The sequence below is a fragment of the Myiozetetes cayanensis genome, unplaced genomic scaffold, assembly GCF_022539395.1.
Source record: "Myiozetetes cayanensis isolate MyiCay16 unplaced genomic scaffold, myiCay2020 scf1, whole genome shotgun sequence".
NCBI lineage: Eukaryota > Metazoa > Chordata > Aves > Passeriformes > Tyrannidae > Myiozetetes > Myiozetetes cayanensis.
This window is the reverse complement of record NW_026086604.1, coordinates 23919954-23939613: the sequence shown is the minus strand read 5'-3', so window position 1 is coordinate 23939613 and position 19660 is coordinate 23919954. Positions and strand designations below refer to the sequence as shown.

The 19660-nt window shown below is 41.1% G+C and overlaps 1 protein-coding gene across 1 annotated transcript in view; it reads left to right on the top strand.

Moving 5' to 3' along the window:
• The first annotated feature begins 13634 nt into the window (after positions 1 to 13634).
• Positions 13635 to 19660, top strand: part of NECAB1 (N-terminal EF-hand calcium binding protein 1) — a 57161-nt gene continuing 51135 nt past the window's right edge. Inside the window, exons 1-2 of the mRNA XM_050314531.1 lie at positions 13635 to 13724; positions 18084 to 18108. Of these exons, the coding sequence (XP_050170488.1) occupies positions 13683 to 13724; positions 18084 to 18108 (67 nt within the window). The 5' untranslated portion in view covers positions 13635 to 13682. The remainder of the gene's footprint in view (positions 13725 to 18083; positions 18109 to 19660) is intronic.

Below are 19660 nucleotides of genomic sequence, written 5' to 3'. Positions count from 1 at the left end.
GATAAAGGAGATGTCAGCTGGGATCCTATGAATTATTAAAAAAAATATAATAAAAGAAAAAATACATCTGCCATACATCTCTGTAAACTTTCTCATCTATACAAAGGTTTCAGACATTAAATCTCCTCTCAGTCAAGAAACTGGAATTGTCTAAGAATAATCATATTGACAAATCAATTAGCTGAGAAAAGACAAATGGGGAAATTATTAAATCTGCCACTTTTGTAATTTTTTGTGCACTGTATTCATCACAGGATTTCTTCCTATATTCATCAGAATTAAAGCTCCGTCCTCATAAGCTTTTCTGAAAATCAATTGCTTTCTACCTTAAGAAACAGAATCAGGAGCCAACATCTTTGAGTTATTAAAGATGCTGCAGTTAAACACACAGTGTTACTCAGGAGAGAAGATTGTTCAACAGACCGTGCCAGCTTCTGCAAGCAGTGCCCAGGTCTGTCTCTCCGTGTAAGCACTTTCCCCACTTTAATTTGTGGTTTGTAGAAATTGATAGCCTGTTAGTAGTTATCTTAGGTCATCATCCTGTTAACAGCTTCCATGGTTTAATCAAATATGTGACAAACACTACTAACTCCTGTTAATTCCCAAATTCTTATCTGTGAGGAAGGCTTAGTGTAGCCAATGATCTTTGTGCAGATGGAGTTTGTACATGCACGCATTTTATTTTTGCTGCTCTCATTTAACCTGTTCACATCCTTTCAATTCTAGTAATTCAAATGCAAAATGGAGGGAAAGAAACGAACATAAGATGGGAACCAGATGTGACTGGTAAACCTCTTTCCATGCACCACAGTTTTCTAAAGACTAAACAAAACTGCTGAATGTCATGCAAAGGGGAATAGCAGACACAGCTTCAAATCTCTTGTTTTAAAGACTTGGTATGTAAGATTCAGAATTTCTGTTCCATTTCAGAAACTCACAGGGAATGATAAAGCCCATAAAATAAAGAATTTATGTTGTTCAAACCACCTTCATGGTGTTTCATCAGATTAGAATTCTGAGTTTTATCTAAGTATGATAAGCTCAGAACAAGTTAAATTTAATATATGTACCATGTTTATTCCCCAAAATATAAATATTTATAAACTCTGTTTTCTAAAAAGTTAACATAAATTTCCTGTTTCTTTTACATGTTAAGGTAGAATGATCTGAGTATTTGTCAATGTAATTTTAATGTTTTACAACTTTTGTCAAATGCATTATTCACAAGCATGTTTGATGATTTACTTGTTTACTTCAGAGAAAACAATTTAATGTGGAAAGTTAAAAAGATTATTCAAATATTATTATTCTATTCTACTAACTCAGTTTAGAGCCAACAGAAGGCAGATTTGCCAAAAATATGCTATTCTAGCACTTTAATTAGAAGAGACGGGAGAAAATTCCCCAGTCTTTGGCTAGACAATATCAAGCTGCAGTGTAAAAATTAAATCTAAATTAAAGGAGGAGTCCTCCTCCCATGGCAGATTAACGTTCAGAGGGGAGACCAGAGCTTGCCTACAGTGTTGGCCATTTTGCTTGAAAGGTTAAAACAGTTTGGGTTTTGTCTGCTTTTTACATCAAAATGCAGCACAAATGAGAATAGAAAAAGAGAGACCTCTGAGAGTTAAGATGAGTCAACTACTGAAAATAAAAGCTTGAGAACCATAGGCTATTCAGAGACTCCATAGCAGGGCCCACTGCAGGCAAAGCACTTGTCCCTGTGGCTGGACGACAGGCTGTGGTTGTGCCCAAGCCACCCAGCTGGGCTGTGGAGAGCCCTAGTTCTAGACCCTTTGCTTGGGATATTTTAGTCCTGACTTCTCCAGCATAGCAGCATTTCCTAAGGCTGTAGCTTGTGCTGTACCTGATCTGTAGCTTAATGGAGTTCAGCAGTCCCAGCTGTTAATCTCCCACTTTTCAGGAATATGATGCATACTTATTTATATTTTCATTGATACTCATGAATGTATAAGCAACTGTGAAGGGAACAAAAGTAAAACTAAAAAATGAGGCTCATGGGAACTCTGATTTCTAATTAGAAACACTGCACATCTATTATAATTTTAGTTCACAGAGGTTAATAGAAAATGAGATCAAAGGCAGCATATGTTTACCAATGGTAGATCATGCCAGACCAAGATTCTTTGATGTCCTGAGAGATTTGAATAGGAAATGCAGATCTCATCTATCTGAACTTCAAGAAAATATTTAATGTGCTGTCACTTGGGACTATATCTGCTGGACGAATGACAAAGGAACTCACAAAAGAACTGCAAAAATGCATGAGGCTTGGAACAGAGCAGATGGAAAACTGGTTCTGTTGAAAAGAGAATTACTCTACTGGAAGGAGTTTAGTAGTAGAGATCCTTGTGGCTTTGGAGTATGTTTAGTTATCTTCTGTAACAGTACTTACACTGTTCCTCCTCCCTCAACCCCTTAGGTTCCTGAGGGGTTTTGTTATCAGATGCTCCAGAGCTGCTCAGCAAATGAAGGCAATGCTACCCTGGACCCTGAGCTGCGTCACGCAGCCTGTGGGAGCCCCTGTTGCAAGCCAGTTCCCTTCCTCTTGGGGAAGTCCTCCCCTAGGCTGCAAGCATTTGATCCAGGCAGGGCTACAGTACCCAGCAAGTGCAGGGATGGGAATGCCTCCTACTTTCCATGAGCATGGACACTTTCAGAAGAGTTTTCAGGGCCACACAAACACCACAAAAGCTTCTGGACTCAAGTCCAATTGACAGCACTTCCAGGTCATCTTTCAACTGGTGAAGAAAATAGGTCCCTGTGTGGGGCAGAAGCAAACAATGAACACAGAAAGATAGCGTTTATTTCTGGCCTTAAAACTTTATTTTTAATTGAAATTTCAGATATGGAAAAGCAGAAGACTGCAATAGCTTTCAGGAATAACTGGAGAACTTTAGGGTTTGGAGTCACAGCAGTGTGATGAGCTTCACAGAATCACAAAATAACAGAATATTCTTATTTGGAAGGGATGCACAAGGATCATCAAGTCCAAATCCTAAGTGAATGGCCAGTAGAGGGACTGAACCCACAATCTTGGTGTTATTAGCACCATGTTCTAACCAACTGATGTTGTAAGACCCTGCCCTTTGGACCTGCAATGAGACTTGTGTTGCAGACTGGGAGTGCATCATTTGGGGAGATCATGAACCAGAGATTTATTTTTAAAGAAGCAAAGGTATCTAGAAAGTATTGTCTGAGCTCCTGAAGCAGGTCCAGTGGAGGGCTACAAAGATGATTAGAGGACTGGAGCATCTCCCTCACAAGGAAAAGAGGAGGGAGCTGAGCCTGTTCAATCTCAAGAAGAGATGGCTGAGAGGAGACCTCATCAATGTCTGTAAGCAGCTGAAGGGAAAGTGTCAAGATGATGGACCCAGGCTCTTCTCAGTGGGGCCAAGGAATAGGACCAGAGGCAATGGGCAGAAATTGATGCACAGGAAGTTCTACCTTAACATGAGGAAGAACTTTACTGTGTGGATGACCAAACACTGGAACAGATTGCCCAGAGAGGTTGTGGAGTCTCCCACACTGGAGATATTCAAGACCTGCCTGGACACAGTCCTGTGCCAACTGCTCTAGGATGACCTGCTTGAGCCGGGAGGTTGGACCAGATGCCCCACTGTGGTTCCTTCCAACATTACCCATTCTGTGATTCTGCAGTTCTGAGCTAATTCTAGCATGGCGGAGGGGACATGTAATGACATTTTCCTTGTGAGCTCTTTCTGGAAGGTGGCATAAAACACTTGTCCCTTGCTTTGAAAAAGAGAAGCATGAACCAATGCATAGAAGCAGACATTGACAGAACTGACAGCTTCTTCTAATAATAAAACATTTAAGTGTTTAACTTTACTAGCTTAGCAGAATCAAGCCTATACTTCTCTATAAAAATATCAAGACCAAATCTTGGGGAAGAACAAGGACTTTTAGCTGACACAGAAAGACATGGAAATAAACTGGCCATGAATATGTTTAGGCTGGAACACAGAGGGAAAAATGACTACCAGGTGGTAAGGTTGTCTCCCAGTAAAGGTGAGTAAAATTTTAGGAAAGCAGCTACTCAGCATATCAAAGGCTCACCTTGAACACTGACATCCTGCAGCAGAAGAAAGAAATAATGAGAAGCCATAAGACATTTCTAATTTGCAGCTGCACATACAGAAGCCCAAGAGATACTCCATTGCATGGCAGTTAGCAAAACCACCTCTTCTTCTCTCAACAGGAGAGACTGCTCTCTAAGCACAAGTTGTTAATGCTGGGATTAAAAGACCAGTTCTACATCAGAACAAGCAGTTTTTTGACTTTGGAGTTATGTGTGAAATCTCCCTGGACTCTGTGGACCCACCTGCTGCTGGTTCTAAAAACAAAGAGCAGAGAAATTACAACAAGAAGAGCAACAAGCCCAATAAGGAGCTTCAGCTGACATTCAAATCCACAGCTGAAACTGAACTGCTACAGCAGAGGTTGGTTATAAAAAATGCAGACCCTTATAGAAAATCTTACATGAACTTTTGCTATGAATTATTGAGATTCCAGGTAGTAAACATATGCAATTTGAAGGTAAAAAGACCCGTGGACATTACCACAATGACATCCCTTGTTCTCCATGCCTGCCAAGTCAGGAGCCTGCAGACCTGAAACTTTGGTTTGGGCATGTGTCCCTCTGTGAGCAGTTGGACCACTGCTAAGGCGAGTGCCATTGGATTCATTCCACTTTGGATGTGGCTGATGATAAGTTGTTGCGCTTGTGAATTATTTCCAGGCTAAAAATTTACAAGTTTTGTGCAGACCACAAGATGGCACAGCTGTAGTAGCTACATAGAACTGCATAAGGCAGCCTGATGTGAACAGATTAAAACCAAAAATTAACAAAGTATTTTGTATCAATTAGGGAGACAAAAATATCCTATTCTGGTGAAAAAGCTCTTATTTCTACTTGAAGGGCAATATTCTCTGAGCCTATAAATGCTGAAATCTTCTCTTTTCAATAAACAACTGCTTCCATATTTACCATAAAATAACATTTCGAAGCAAAAATTATTTTTTAACAAGGTAACTGGTTTTGTCTGAGATCTAAAAGAATCCTGTAACTTTAGATTTTTTTCAGTTCCAAAGGCTATGGAATAGCTTTCTGGTGATTTATTTTTTTAAGCTGAAAAATTCTTTCATACCAACAAACTTTGTCTATCCTACAGATAATTCCATTTGCCACCACTTCAATTTTTGAATTGCAAAAGAGTTTGAGAACAATCTCTAATTAGATGTTAGATACCCATGACCTTTTGAAAATAGCCTTTTTATGATACAACCACAAGGCAGTAATTGCACTCCGTGATACAATAAGTCAGTAATATGGATTTATGGGATTCAGATTCACTGCTCTGAAAGACCTGGAAAATGCTATGGAAATTTAACCCAGTCATTACTCTGGCAGTGTATCACAAGGAACTAGAACTAGACAGTATAGGTTTATTCTCTCCAAATTATTTGTTTTTATTATCCTGTAACTACTGAGATGATTTCTGATAAAGGGGAGCAGACATAGATTAAGAACTATGCAGGAAGAAGGAATTTCATTATATCTGTTGCAGATTTTTAAACAAAAATTATGTGATTTTTATCAATCACCGGTGAGTTTTGCCGTTTGTCTTGCAGCTGTTCAGCATCCGGCATAACAGAGTGATATTCCACAACTAAGATTTCTAGGAATGTCTGCAATAAAAATGTTATCTTTCTGTGTATTTATGTACTGTCATGTTTGTCAGTAATTTTCACAAATATTAGGGATTTGAGGAGGTCTCATGGCAGAATAACCAAAATCTGAATATAAAGTCATCTAAATACTGATACATGTCCCTCAGAAACATCTATATCTAGTCATTTAATCTATATCCAAAGAGGAGGAAAATAATAACTTCATTATTCAGTTCTTCTTTTAGTAAATCAGAATTCCTGACTAGCAATCAAATGGAAAAGTGACTGACCTTTCCAAATTTACTAAATTTCATCTAGGCAAACTGTTATCTGACCTGGGCAATAAGGAAATACGCAAAAGCCTGCATTTTTTAAAATGAGATCTGAAACTTTAATTATCAATTATTTATTTGGGTTGACAGCCTTCCTTCTAGTAACTGGGAAATGCCTGTGACTGTTCTTCCTATGCCTGGTGTAAAGAATGGCCAGTCTTCGCGAGCGAAGATCCGGGGAAGGTCTTTACACCTTCCAGCCTGCGCATTGGATTTTTTAGGTGAGACACAGTGTGCGCGGAACTGAGCCCACCCTTTAATCCTGAGGTTCATCTGCCGGGGCCAAGCGAGCTTGGACGGTGGCAGTGAGGTCCTTAGGACGTAGGTGGGTTGCCTTTAAGGGCTGACGAGCCCCACCTGCCCGGGAGTGGCCCTGACCGGGAATCGAACCCGGGTCTCCGCGGTGATAGCGCGGCGCCTTTACCCCTAGACCACCAGGGGCTCCGCCTGGTGTAATATTTATACAGTATGTCCTAGTAAGTAAGAATTAAGGTCACTGACATTCACTAATAATCATGGATACAATTTTCAAAACAGCCTGAGGAAGCTGCATACATAATATTCTTCCCCCTCTAATTCTTCCCATACTTCTGTCATTATCATCCACTGCAGCCCTACTTCAGAGCTAAGTTCTCTTGCATTCTCTCCAAAGAATGCAGCTCCAGGAAGCCCATAATATGATGGAGGGGTGCTCATTCTTTAGATTAAATCTTTCCAGGGAAGGAATCTACACTTAGAGCTCTGTAGGAAAAAGAAGAAAAGGAAGAGAAAAAGGAAAAGGAAATGAGAAAAGCAAAATGAAAGGAAACTGAAAAGGAGGTTAAAAAAAGAAAAAGGGAAGAGGAAAAAGAAAAGGAAAAAAGGAGAGAAGAAATGGTGATTGATTCCCACAGTTATCATGCTAACTGAAAGGAATAACCTTCTTATCTCATAGTCTTAGATCCTCTATCACATCAAGAAGCATTGCTTCAGGGGGTTCTCCAGAGCTCAACAGACTGACACCAAAGAATACAATCATTCTTTTCTTATATTAATATAACGCAGAAACAGATCAAGAAAATTCATAAACTGCCTGTTTATTTTTTAAATGGAGTGTAATAAAGAGTCTTTAAAATTTCAGGGAGAATATGTGTCCTATGTAGAAAACTCAATCTTGCAATTCCCATTAAATTTAAAGTGATGTGTACAATCAGTCCCCTAAAGCTAAAAATTGCTCCCCTATTGAAACAACTTACAATGTCCTTGATGTTTTATTGCATCCTCTGATGATTAGGTTTGTGTGTTTTGGCCTTTGTAGAGAGCACACATCCTAAAATCTTGTTTACAGTTCCCTGTTTGTGTTGCAGTGAGTGACCACATTCTGAAATCATATGCATATCCGTAGAATTTTGTTTTCCTGCCCCTATCTGTATAGGTAAACACACTGATGAACCTTCTCTTCTCCAGGCTGAACAGTCACAGCTCTCTCAGCCTCTCCAGGCCAGCTGGGGGCCAGTCGCTAGTGGTGCACCACAGGGACTGATACTGGGATCAGTACTATATAACATCTTCATAAATAACCAGGATGATGGGTCAGGGTGCACCCGCAGCAAGTTTGCAGACAATTTGTGGATGCAGGAGCTCCTAGGCACACTAGTCCTACTAAATTCTTTGTCTAGGACCCTACAGAATATGGCCAGGAATTTAACTTAGTTGTCTTTGGGTTGGGCTAGCACTGGGGCATAGAACCAGACTTCACAGGTCTGGCTCTGGGATAACGGCAGCATTAGTGGGAAACATTAGTCCAAATCACTTACTGCTATTCTCAGTCTTAGACCTCATCTGCAAGCAGAAGTTCTCTGGGAATATTTTAGGTAGAATTTATCCAAAGAAGCAAAATATTTAGAAGCAGACCAAAACTTCGACATTCAATCCTGGAAATTATTTCAATGTCTAGTACAGAGTTGCATTTGGATAGAAATTTCTCCAAAGCTGCATTCTGTTTGGATTAAGGCTTTTGGTTCTGTCAAATGGCAGAACTGACTCTTTATTTTAAGTAGACACCTATTATTGATACTAATTATTGAACTAATATTTTTATTAATTATTGTTAAAATCAATAACAGATAAATCACGTCTCCCTCCCTTTTTTACATTTTGTTGCATTATTCCACTTAGCCTAATATTGAACATGATAACAGCTAGGGATTTCTCCAAGAATTCAGTCTCCCTCCAAAATCTTCTAAAAGCAAAAGAGAACCTCCTCTACAGCTGTATCAGTATGATCAAAACATCAGTCAAAAAGACCTTGAAGACCCCTTGGCTTTCCTTCAGGTGAGAAATACCAGGAGATGTTCCACTAGGTTGTGAGCATTGCCTAACTCAGAAGAGGAGTTTGCCAGCAGATTCTGAGCTGTCAGCATGGCTGCAAGTGGTGAAATCATTGAACTGGAATAAGCCAGGTGGTCATTTCTGACAGCAGAATTTCAACAACTGCCAGAGGTTTTCAAAATGAAAAGCAAAGCAAAGAGCTGGCATCGTCACATCAGGTACTCCTTCATGGGAGATGTGTACCTTTCAAGCATCTTGGGAAGGGTAGATAGAAAATTCTTCATTTCACAAAACCACTAGAATAATACAATTTTTCTTTTTAAGGATTAAAATTTTCTCAAATTCAGCTGTAGAAATGAGTTTGAGATACTCTTCTCAGATCCATGATCTTAGTTATTGAGTTCATGTCATTGAATCCCAGTGGCATATGAAGGACAATGGCCTACAACTAGAAAAATATTTAGGCATCTAAAGCAGAGCTTAGGCACTGAAGCTTTGCCAAAGTCCAAAAGCATGACTCCATGTCACAGGTCTAAGACACTGTCCCAGATTGCTGTTCTGTCTATATGTATATATACATGTACACATATTTGGGTATATGTTCTTATTTCTGGCCCAGTTGTGAGGCAGGTGGCCTTTGGCATTTTTCTCAGTTGCAATCCTCAAACACCCTTAATTCAGAACATGTTATGCATAGGTTGGCACTGGTGGGAGGATACATAGGCATGAAAGAAACAGTAATTATTTACACATCCCAACAAGCCTCAAGTTTATGAATAAGTTAACCAGAATACTAAAATTACTCAGTGTTCAATGGCTTCTTCCAGCCCTTATAGACCAGGAACCTTAAGACTGGAATAAACCCTTTGGTGGAACCTCACTCGCTTCTTCAGGTGCTTGGAAAACTTTCCCCCAGGTTTGACAAACAATTAGTGACCAAAGCTTTGCAATACAAAACCTTATGATCCCTCTTCTGAGGGGGAAATGAGCTGGGGTGTATGGACTGCTCAGGTCCTGACAGGTGCTGTGAACTGAACCTCTCTGGGTTTGGATTAAATATGAAATAATTTTTAGCTGAAGACTAACAATAGCAGTTTCCTTCTATTTTTTTTTTTGTGTGAATATTACAAACACAAAGAATAAAAGTTCTTTTTTTTTTTTACTGTGCCGTTGTGTTGTTTTGCTTCTGACTCTCATGTTTTGATCTTTTCTTTTATTCTTTTTCTTAGATCTTTTAAGTAAATATCTGACTTAGCAATTCAGTCACACAGCAGGCTTTTTTCTCAGCATGAGCCTGAGTCTCTGCTGGATGCCCCATTACAGTAATTTTTATTATACTCTTCATACCAAAATGCTCCCAGAGGGCTGGTCATAACCATAATGTGCATAGGAGCTTTCACACAGTGTATTAATTATCATCAAACATCTTATGCATTTTACCTGCCTCTAAAATGTTGTCCTGAAATCTACCACATGGTCTGAGTCTATGTAAAGGAGTGTGTTAAAAAATGTGGATTACCTCTTATAAGAAACAACTGATATTCTGTGTACAGTGATATGCAAATAATTTACTTAGGCCCTTCTCGTGCACTGTTGTGCATTACTGACCCAGAACTGTTCCATCTTTACTATGTTTATCTGTATAATGAACTTTTCTATCACTGGAGTAGTATTATATGTCACCTACAGACAGAAAGGGGACTGGTAAAGAGAGACTGAAGTTCATAGCTGTGGGCTTAAAGCTTGCCTTGGATGCCAGGAGATCCCAAGCTTGGAATTTCCCACTGGTTGGGAAGAGCCTGTCAAAGAACCAAATTATCAAGAAAAACTAATCTAGGGACTCTACACAAAAACTGGATAGAATGAGTAGGTCTTCAGGGATTTTCCCCAAACATTTATAGAAAGAGAATGCAAATAAACAAAAAGAACAAAATAATGTTCTGTTGCAAGGTGTGTGGTTTCCTCATGCAGGAACTCTCTAAATAACACAGAAACCAGCATCCTCCTGAATTCCCCAAGTGAAATTATGGTTTCACTTGCATTTATTTTCCTAGTGATTTGGGAAAGAGCTCCAATATATGCAGACTGCATTCATGTTCACCTGCTGATGTACATCCCAGTTGTCTACACTGACTTGCAGTTGAACTGCCCTTGGCAGTCCAGCCTGTGTCTGGGTTTTATTTCCACCACAGAGTGGTTATGGGACCAGAGAGAAAGTAGGAGGGCAGGAAGGACATGAGGGCAAACTCAGGTCTTGCTCCCAGAAGGACCAGGATGAGGGTAAAATGAGCTCCCAGAGATGGGGACTTTGAAGTGATTGTCATCCAATGAACACACTCCCTGTTATAGGTGACTGACCTACTGGTTTTCCAGGCATGACAACACTCCTTTTGGGGTTTAGTACATCTACCCTTGCTACCAATGGCACACATACCATATGGAGGAGGACTCACTTTTTCTTTCTCATAGTCCTGGTCATAGAAACACGGAGCTGTAAAGATGCTGAATCTCACTTGGTTCAGATTTGTCCATGTGTGAGACACAAAATGATGAAAAAGAAAGGTAGCTTCTAGATTCCTCTTTTACTGCTCACATTACAAGTTGTGGCCACATAGATACTAACTCTGAAATTTCTCTGTCTTTATGACCAAGAAATTTATGAGGGAGCTACTACAGGGACAGCATTTGAGTACTCAGACCATAAGCTGGTTTGGGGTTGGCCTACAGAGTACTAGACCAGGTGATCAAACCATGACAAAACAACATGTTTTGAGAGCTGAAGGGAGGCATTGTATTATGCTAACTCAGCTCTTTAGATAGGTATCAGTCAGCTCCTGCAGTAAAGGACCATAAAGCAGACGCATTCCCTTAGCCAAGGGCAAATAGTACTGTTCTGCTGGAAAGATTATATTTTGACACAAACATTACCTTGTGTTTTTCCTGTCATTTAGAGGTCACATACACAGCTAACCATCATGGAGTGATTTAGTGACTTGATTAGACACTTGGACAGCTTGTACTTTCATGGAAAAAAGGAAACTTTGCTGTCTATCTATCTCAGCATCGATGTTTCTTGTTGCACAGCCCACTGCACAGTAAATGGAAGGTCCCTCTTGCTGCCAGCTTTCATTTGTTTGTTTTTCCCAGATAAAAGGGCAAAATCACTAAATACTGGCTGATCACTTCATTTCACATGAGTGAAGATGCTGGTCCAGTAAGCTGGTTTCGAAATAAAAGTTTAATGATTTGACACACAGAAAGAAAGAGAGCAGGCCCTTTTAGGTTTTATCCTCAGACACACATGAAACAACTTTTATTTCTTGTAATAGATGATGAGCAGCACAAGTCTGTGGCCGCAGAAGTGAGCATGCAGTGCTGACCTCTGCTAACCTCACCTGGGCATTTCACAAAGCCATCATCCTCCCATTGAGGCAGTATGTAGTCCCACATCAGTGGACACATTCCTCTCTCCTCCACCTCACAGCTTCTTGATTGGACAGAGGGGAAATCACTGAATGAACAGAAATGCTAGTAAAATTCAGAGCACTCATCATGCTTCTGTTGTTAAAATTGAGTTATTACTTCAGGTAATTTTGAAATGGTATAAAAAGTATCATCAATAAGTTACACCTATGCTCTACTCAAAGATTTGTTTGTTCATTGGAAAACAAACCTGGAAATTAAAGTCTCTAAGATTGATTACTTAAACAGTGCTTTCATATTTCTAAGTCATGCGAAGATGATTTGCAAATAAGCTTTTTAATAATGGAAATAATACTTCCTAATATAATAAAAGTCTTATGAGTTATTTTTGCTTCTTATGTTTTAATTTTTGCCCTAAAAATATCAGGATTGTATACATTTTTTTCTTATAATTTTTAAGGTAGATTTCTCTAGATAAACAAAATATTCTCACTGAATGTTAAGGTAAATCAGTGGGGAAAGGTACTGGTTCTTCATCAAAACCCTTTTTATTCCAACATAATAATTAGTCAAAAAAAGTTAAATACGTAAATTAATACTATGGTTGTTACAAGAGTTAACAAAAACAAGCTAAAGAAGATTTTTCTTATCTCCACTCAACCTCCTGGCTCTTGACACAACCTTTGGACTTTTTTCTTCTTTTCTCTCTCTGGAAAGAAATACATTCCCATACTTCCATTATAAAAGTCACATTAAATAAAAGCCTTTCATTATTATTAAAAAGCAAAGATAGATCGAGATTATCTTTCCACCTCTTTTTCAAGCCATCTTTAGGAAGTGATATAAAAATTGCTCACCTTGTAAAGTGCCTTGTCTTTCCATTTGGACAGTTCTCTCTTCCCTTTCAGTTTTTCCTCTGAAATGTGGAAACGGAGGTGGAAGGAGCAGAAACACCCACTCTCAGCAAGTCACGCCACGGCTTTTTAATATGAAGGTGTTTTAAAGTAGAACTTCACTCTAACATTCGTTGTGAAGCATAATATCATATATGGCAATACATCATATCATATATGGCAATACAGAAAACATAGTATTTCATATACATTATTTTATTGTTGATCTATAATTGCGATGCCATCTGCTGGTGGTGTATGGTGACAGAACAAAGTCAAAGTCCACGAAATAACCTCCTGGCACGGGTCTGAAAATATACGTGGGGAATGACCCTCAGGACCGCTCTCCTTCCCCCTACTCCAGCGCCCTCCTCCTCGCATGCCCTCACCCCGCAGAGCCCGCTCCTGCCCCATCTCACAGCGCCCCGCCTGCTCCTCTCCACGAACACCAGCGCTCCAGTGTCCCCGCAGCCCCCGATTTTTGGCCAGGCCGCTTTGAGAGGTGTATTACATTCAAGAACCTTATTATCAAGCCCCATCGCTTTTACAGAGCGCAGCTAATCGCGGTCTTCGCACGGCAAGCACAGTGCGAAAGCACGGTGACGCCCCGCCACCCCTCCGCGCCACCAAGGCTCGGTCTGGGGTCTTGTGGCTCGAGAAAGACCTCCCCAAAAGTGACTGTACTTATGGGGAAGGCAGCCAAAATGATGGTGAAAACTGATGATGTGGCCTGACAAAGACAGAAGGCAAGAGCCAAGTTTCTTTCATGGAGAGAAAGCAAGTCTCCCCACGAGCACTCTTTAAAGATGCAACAGGGTGTGTGCGCGGCGGGACGGGACAAACCCTTCCCGCAAGGGTGAGCAGCACTGACTGCCGCCTCTTCTCCTGCCCCTGCTGGGGCGGTTTCCCACGGGCAGGCGGGGCGGGCGTGTGGCTCATCCCCGGGGCCGGACCGCCCGCCCCGCATCGCGGCCCCGCGGGCGCTGGAGGCGGTGCCGGCGGCTGCGGCGGGCGGATGGCGGCGGAGCGGGGAGCGGGGCTGCGCATCTTCCGCGATGTGAGTACGCGGCGCTCCTGGCATGAACCTCTGCTTCCGCACAGCGTTTGGGAAGGGGGCATCTGGTTTGTTATGGTTTGACTTTTTTCCTTGTCTTTGTTTTTTTGTGGTTTTTTGTGTTTTTTTTTTTCCTGCTCCACTCCTTTTCCCTACCTCCCCTTGCAATTCTTTCCCTCACCCTGGAGCTGTTATTTTCTCTCTCCGTAGAAAGAGGTGAGAAACAGTGGACCTACAGACTGCAGGTCCTTCTGCTTCCCTTTCCCTTTCCTTTTCTCCTTTTCCTTTCCCCTTTCACTTCTGATGGTTGCATGTGCGAGAAGAGCAGGTTATAGTGGTTGTGGGTGTTTACAAGAGGTTCTACATCAAAGCAGTAACCTTTCAAATTATGTTGCTTGGAATTTTATTATTTTAATTTGAAGGGGGCTTCTCTCTAAAGAGTTTCTCACCCTGAAAAAGTTATTTTCCCCAAACTATGCAGACTCCCTCCCATCTGTTAGACCCTGATGGATTTGAGGTGCCCAGGGTCAATGCAGAGAACCTGAGCCCTTTGAGGGCAATTTCAGCGAGGTGCCCTGCTATGCATCTCACCACCCTCAGGGATACTGTACTAGACCATTATCAAGAGCTCAGGGTCTCACAAGGTGCAGCTGTTATGTTTTTTATCTAAACTTCCCCAGCACAGAACCTTTCTTTGGGGCAAGGCAGGTCCTGATAAATGGCAAACTCTCATCCAAAGATCTCCAAGGTATTACCTGACTTTCATGAGACCTAAAAATCTCCAGACCAACTCTACTGCCAACTCTGGTCTACCTCCGACCAGCTCCTGTATTGGGGTTACTCCACAATATCAGCTGTAAATTACACACTCTGTATTAAAGGGCCCTTTATGTAGATGTTTTCTCTAATGTGCTGACATTAACTTCCCCCACCTTTCCCCCAAATTATTTCAAGCAGCCCTCATCTGCTCATCTCCTGACATCCCTAACCTCCATGACAAATCATTTAAATTAGACTCTTTGTTGACTTCTATTATTTCAATTCAAGTGTATAATGAAAATGCAGCTTTTTTTGTCTTAGAGATACCACTTGTAAGAGGAACAGGAGAATTACAGGCATACATCACAAAGACAGAAATCTTAGTTGCCAGGAAAGAATTAAAAAACATTAAATGGAGCTAACTCCCCAGTTTAACTCAGCACGCTGGATTAGGAAACTGCACATGGCCAGAATATCTGATAAACTGAAAACTTATGATTTTACTAAAGTAAAAAAAAAAATAAAGTTGTTTAATTTTCAGCAGTTTCTTAAACCAGTGTCAGGTTCATATTTATAGGAAATCAGATGCCTTTCACAGAACTGTGAAGAGGAGGAAGAGGAGCTGCTGTTGTGATTCTGCTCTTACATCTGGAGGAAAATTTTAAATTCAAACCAAGTCTCTTGCCTGCTTCAAAGCAGGGACTGGACCCTGGTCTTTCCTCCTGTAAGGCTACTCTCATGTCATAGATATTTTAGATATCTGGGGATGCGTAGCTATGTCATTACCCCTCAGTGAAGTAGTCCCACCTGTACAAACACCTTTAAATTAGACCAGGCAGCAAGAGACTGGCTGTAAGACTGCACAGAAAGGACAGGCACTGAGATCCTGGTCCCGCTGGGGCATAGAATCACAGAATAGCTTGGGTTGGAAAGGACCTTAAAGATTACTCATTTCCAACCCCCCTGCCGTGGGCAGGGACACCTTCCACTAGACGTGATTGCTCAGAATCCCATCCAGCCTGGCCTTGAACACTTCCAGGGATGGGGCAGCCATCACCTCTCTGGGCAATCTGTTCCACTGCCTTAGCATCCTCACAGTAAATAATTTTTTACTAATACCTAACTTAAACCTACTGTTTTTCAGCTTGAAGCCATTCCCCCTTGTCCTGTCACTACATGCTCTTGTAAATAGTCTCTCTCTAGAGAGAGAGACCTAATGAGAGCAAGACAGGATTTCTAGTGCAACCTCCTCCCTGGTCTTTTGTCAAAGTCCCTCTAAAATGTCCTAAGGATTTTAGCATTTTCTTAAGGTTTTGGGGTGTTTTTTTAAGTTAATGAAAATTAATACAAATGTTAAATAGCAATTATAAAATTAATAAATACATAAAAATAATTAATTTAAAATAAATTTAAAAATTACTTGTACAGAAGGTTTTGCCACCCTTGACCCATGTTTACAGAGCACTTCCATTTTACTTAAACTCCATGGCTACATCTGCCCCAGTCCTGTACATCCATGAGCCAGTGTTCTTGGTCATGGAGAAGTCTTGGGTTAGATTGCCTGGTGTGGGTGTAAAGCCCTTGTGTCTCTGCAAGGGCCCTTGCTACCTGTGGCACACGTCACTGGTCATCTCTTCATGTTGCTCAGGTCCATGCTGTGGGTATTTATCCCCTTGCTGAAGCATGGTGAGCTCCTTCCCATTAGACATGCTTGTGCCCATGCCCATAGCCAGCAGCTCTGTCCAGGCATCAGCAAAAATCCAGCCTAACCTGCCAGAAAGCTAGGACTGTGTTTTACCTGTTAAGAACTATAGAAAGAGGTTTTATTTTGTTCTAATGATGCTTTAAGTGATCCTTCCTTTGCTATGCATTTAGCCTTTATTTCTCATTGAGATAAAATTTCCTTATAAGATTAAAAATTTAAAACCCTTCAAGAGCCTAAGCCTCATACTGAAAATTGAGTGTATTATTTATTTGGATATATTGAGAGGTCAAATATCATCTTACTAAGTAAATTTCATGCTTTATTTGCTGTAAACTTGGTCCAAAGCAAAGTTCAGTTTAGAGACCAACCGTGAAGTCCTGGATGTGGGTCACAACTCTGTTCATTCCCCACCAACCTCAGCCTACAGAACACAATCACAAAGATGCTTCAACAGAGCTTGGCACTTGGATCCTTGAGTTTCTTATTTGGTTTCACCTCCAGGAGGAGAGAGTTACAGCCTGTGCTTGAGAAGATGTTTACATACTACTAGCAGTTTATCAAACCAAAGAACTTTTTCATTGCTGTCAGCTCTCAAAAATATATTTGCCCATTATGAAACACTTTACTGATATTCATAGCAGCAATAGAAACTGTATCTGGAAGATTTGCTTTCTTCCCTTGCCTACACTTGTTACAGCATTGTCCAAACGACTCACTTTTGTGGTTCAGGCTGAAGCAGTGATGGGGATTATGTTCGAAATGTAGCAGAGTGAAAACAGATGGAAGCTGCTCATATCTGAAGTGTCACCACACCCCAGCAAAACCACCTCATCTGAAGAGCAGGGAGCACAGAAACTGGAGGAAACTCCCTCTGTCACTCCCACTCCCCATCCCTGATTCCTTCTCTGAACTGTGTACTGATGTGGTGGTGCCTGTGGTGGGACTCCAGCAGGAACAGTTGAAATGCCAGCATGTCACCATCAGTAAGACAGGGCCCTGCATATAGTCCCAGATGGGTTGATGTTGTGTCCCTGCTGATGGCAGGGCTGAGCCTGGAAGGCTCTGCCACCTCTCTTTGTGGAACAGCTTCCAAGGATCATCTTCTCAGACTCTACATGAGGAGTTACAGAATTTCACCCAAGTATTTAAATAGTTTCATCCTCAGGTGTCATTTACAGTGAGAAGAAAAGGCAGACCACTGAGAGGGCAAGCTGGGGTCACATACAATTTTGTGGCAGACATGCTGCAGGGAAGAATCTACAGCAAGCACTCTCGTGATGTCCTTGCCTTCATAGTTTATAAACCTCTATGCTTTCCCTCTCCCCCCTCTTCTGTACTGGGGTTCTACTTTCTATCAGAGGAGTCCTCAAATTTGCTCCCATATATCTGATGCTGCTGTCTACAACACCCAGTCTGATCCCTTCACTCCACCAGGCTCCTCTCCTGACTTCCTCCCTTTGCTTCCTCCACCCCCACAAACCATGGGTCTTTCTCACCATCTCAGATGCTCAGTGCATCCTCCCAGCTATCATACTTCCTCTGCTTCTTTAAACCACTTCTCTCAACCCTGAATCCAGTATCATTGTAGCCATACAGTATCAGATTGTGTGCCTAAACATCATCCTTATAATCCATAAACAAACTAGAAATAAAAGTGGTTCTTCTTATGGCCTTGGTATGTAGTGCACACAACACAGGAGGACTTAAATAAAGCAATGGATGGAGACACGCTAAGAACTTTACAATTGTATGCAGCCTTGTGAAAATGTCATGTAGAGCTTAAACTGTGAAATCCACACTAATACAGCATTGTTTGTTATTGAGGAGTACAAAAAAAAAAAAAAAGGAAAAGGAAAAAGAAAAAGAAAAGTGACTTTATTCTTTCTCTCTTTGTTTAGATATTAAGAAGAGCAGACAAGAATGGTAAGATTGGTCACTTGTCTTCCCCCTCCCTTTAGAAAAAAGAATCCATCACTGATTCACCATTTTAAGTCATCCTAACAGGAAAGCCAGCCATCCCTCATTTCATTTTATGTGTTCTACAGGTTCAATGCCATGTATTATGTTGTACACTGATCCTCAGTTCAGGTTCTTCAGTAGCTGATCTTGTGCTTTCACATTTTGGTGTGTGTGTTTGTTGTACTTTGGGTGCATGTGGGTGTTTTCTTAGTGACACTGACAAAAGCTGGTTTGAAATATTTGTTAGTATCTTCATCTTAGTACTTTTTAAAAACACCATAGGCTATATCCAGAAATCACATTTGTTTCCTACATTTTGCAGTAATATATTTTTTGACGTGTCAGTAGGCAAAATAAAGCCTTGAATCCATCTCACATATTTATAGCATAGAAGTCTTGAGTTTTTTATTAATGAGAGCAGCAATGAACAGTGTTAAACTCACAGCTAAAACTGGTTAAACCTTGACAAGTGATTCCCAGTCAATCCTGAGAAAATGGATTGTGTGCATTCAATAAAGAGAAGGCAAATAGATACCACCGAGAAAATCAGAGACAATAACTTACAAGGGAGAACTATTGACCAGTAATGAGGCTACTGTACAGTTTGATGGTATAACTGAGCCTATTGAATAACCCTTTATTGTTGCTGAGAGGGAAGTCCCACCCTCACAGCCCATCTCTGGTTGCTATTCCTGCCCCAGCTCATGTGCAGCAAGTGGCACTTCCCATGAGACCATGACAAAACAGTGTTTCAGTAATGCTTTCTTTGTCATCTCCCTCACTCACCTTGCCAGCGGCTTGCATGGGCAATGATGGTGCAAGCTGAATGCCAAGGTGAGGGCTGAAATGGGGAGCAGAAGAACTTCTGCTTCAGCATTGCCTTTGTAGGTTAGCTACCTACCAACCACAGCCAAGCTCTGCTGGCATCCTCCGCAGACCTCCTCGTGGAATTGGAAATAGATGCGTATGTGTCTGCCCTAAAGACTGATGTGAGTCAGAGTGCTCAGTCCAGACCAGAGGTCATCATCCCCTTGCAGTCAAAAAGAGTCCCTACAGCTTTGTGTCCCTGCCCTGGACTTGGAGCTCATGCTGTCCCAGCCCTGGTGAATCCACAGCACTTCAGTGGTCAGGAACACTTCCAGTCCTCATTCAGGTTTCCCCCCCAAGATAAGCTCATTACTTACCTCATTACTAATACTTGGCTATGAAAGTAAGGGAAACAGCTCACATGATCCGTGACAAACTGTTTCCACAATACAAAACCTTATCAGCCCCAGAGACTTTGGTTGCTGTCATTCCTACCTCTATATGGATCCTTTACAATGTATTACTGGCAGAAAAGTGGCTAAGTTCAGTCACTTTAGTTCTTTTAATTTAAGTCCATGAACTTGAAATGGTTTCAGGTCTTAGGGCTTAATTGTGTCTGCTAAACCATCAACTGCCCATGGGACTTCCACTTTGCTAATCTAGCACATTAACAGGGAGGAGATTTTTTTTAAAGCTGTGAAGTTAAGTA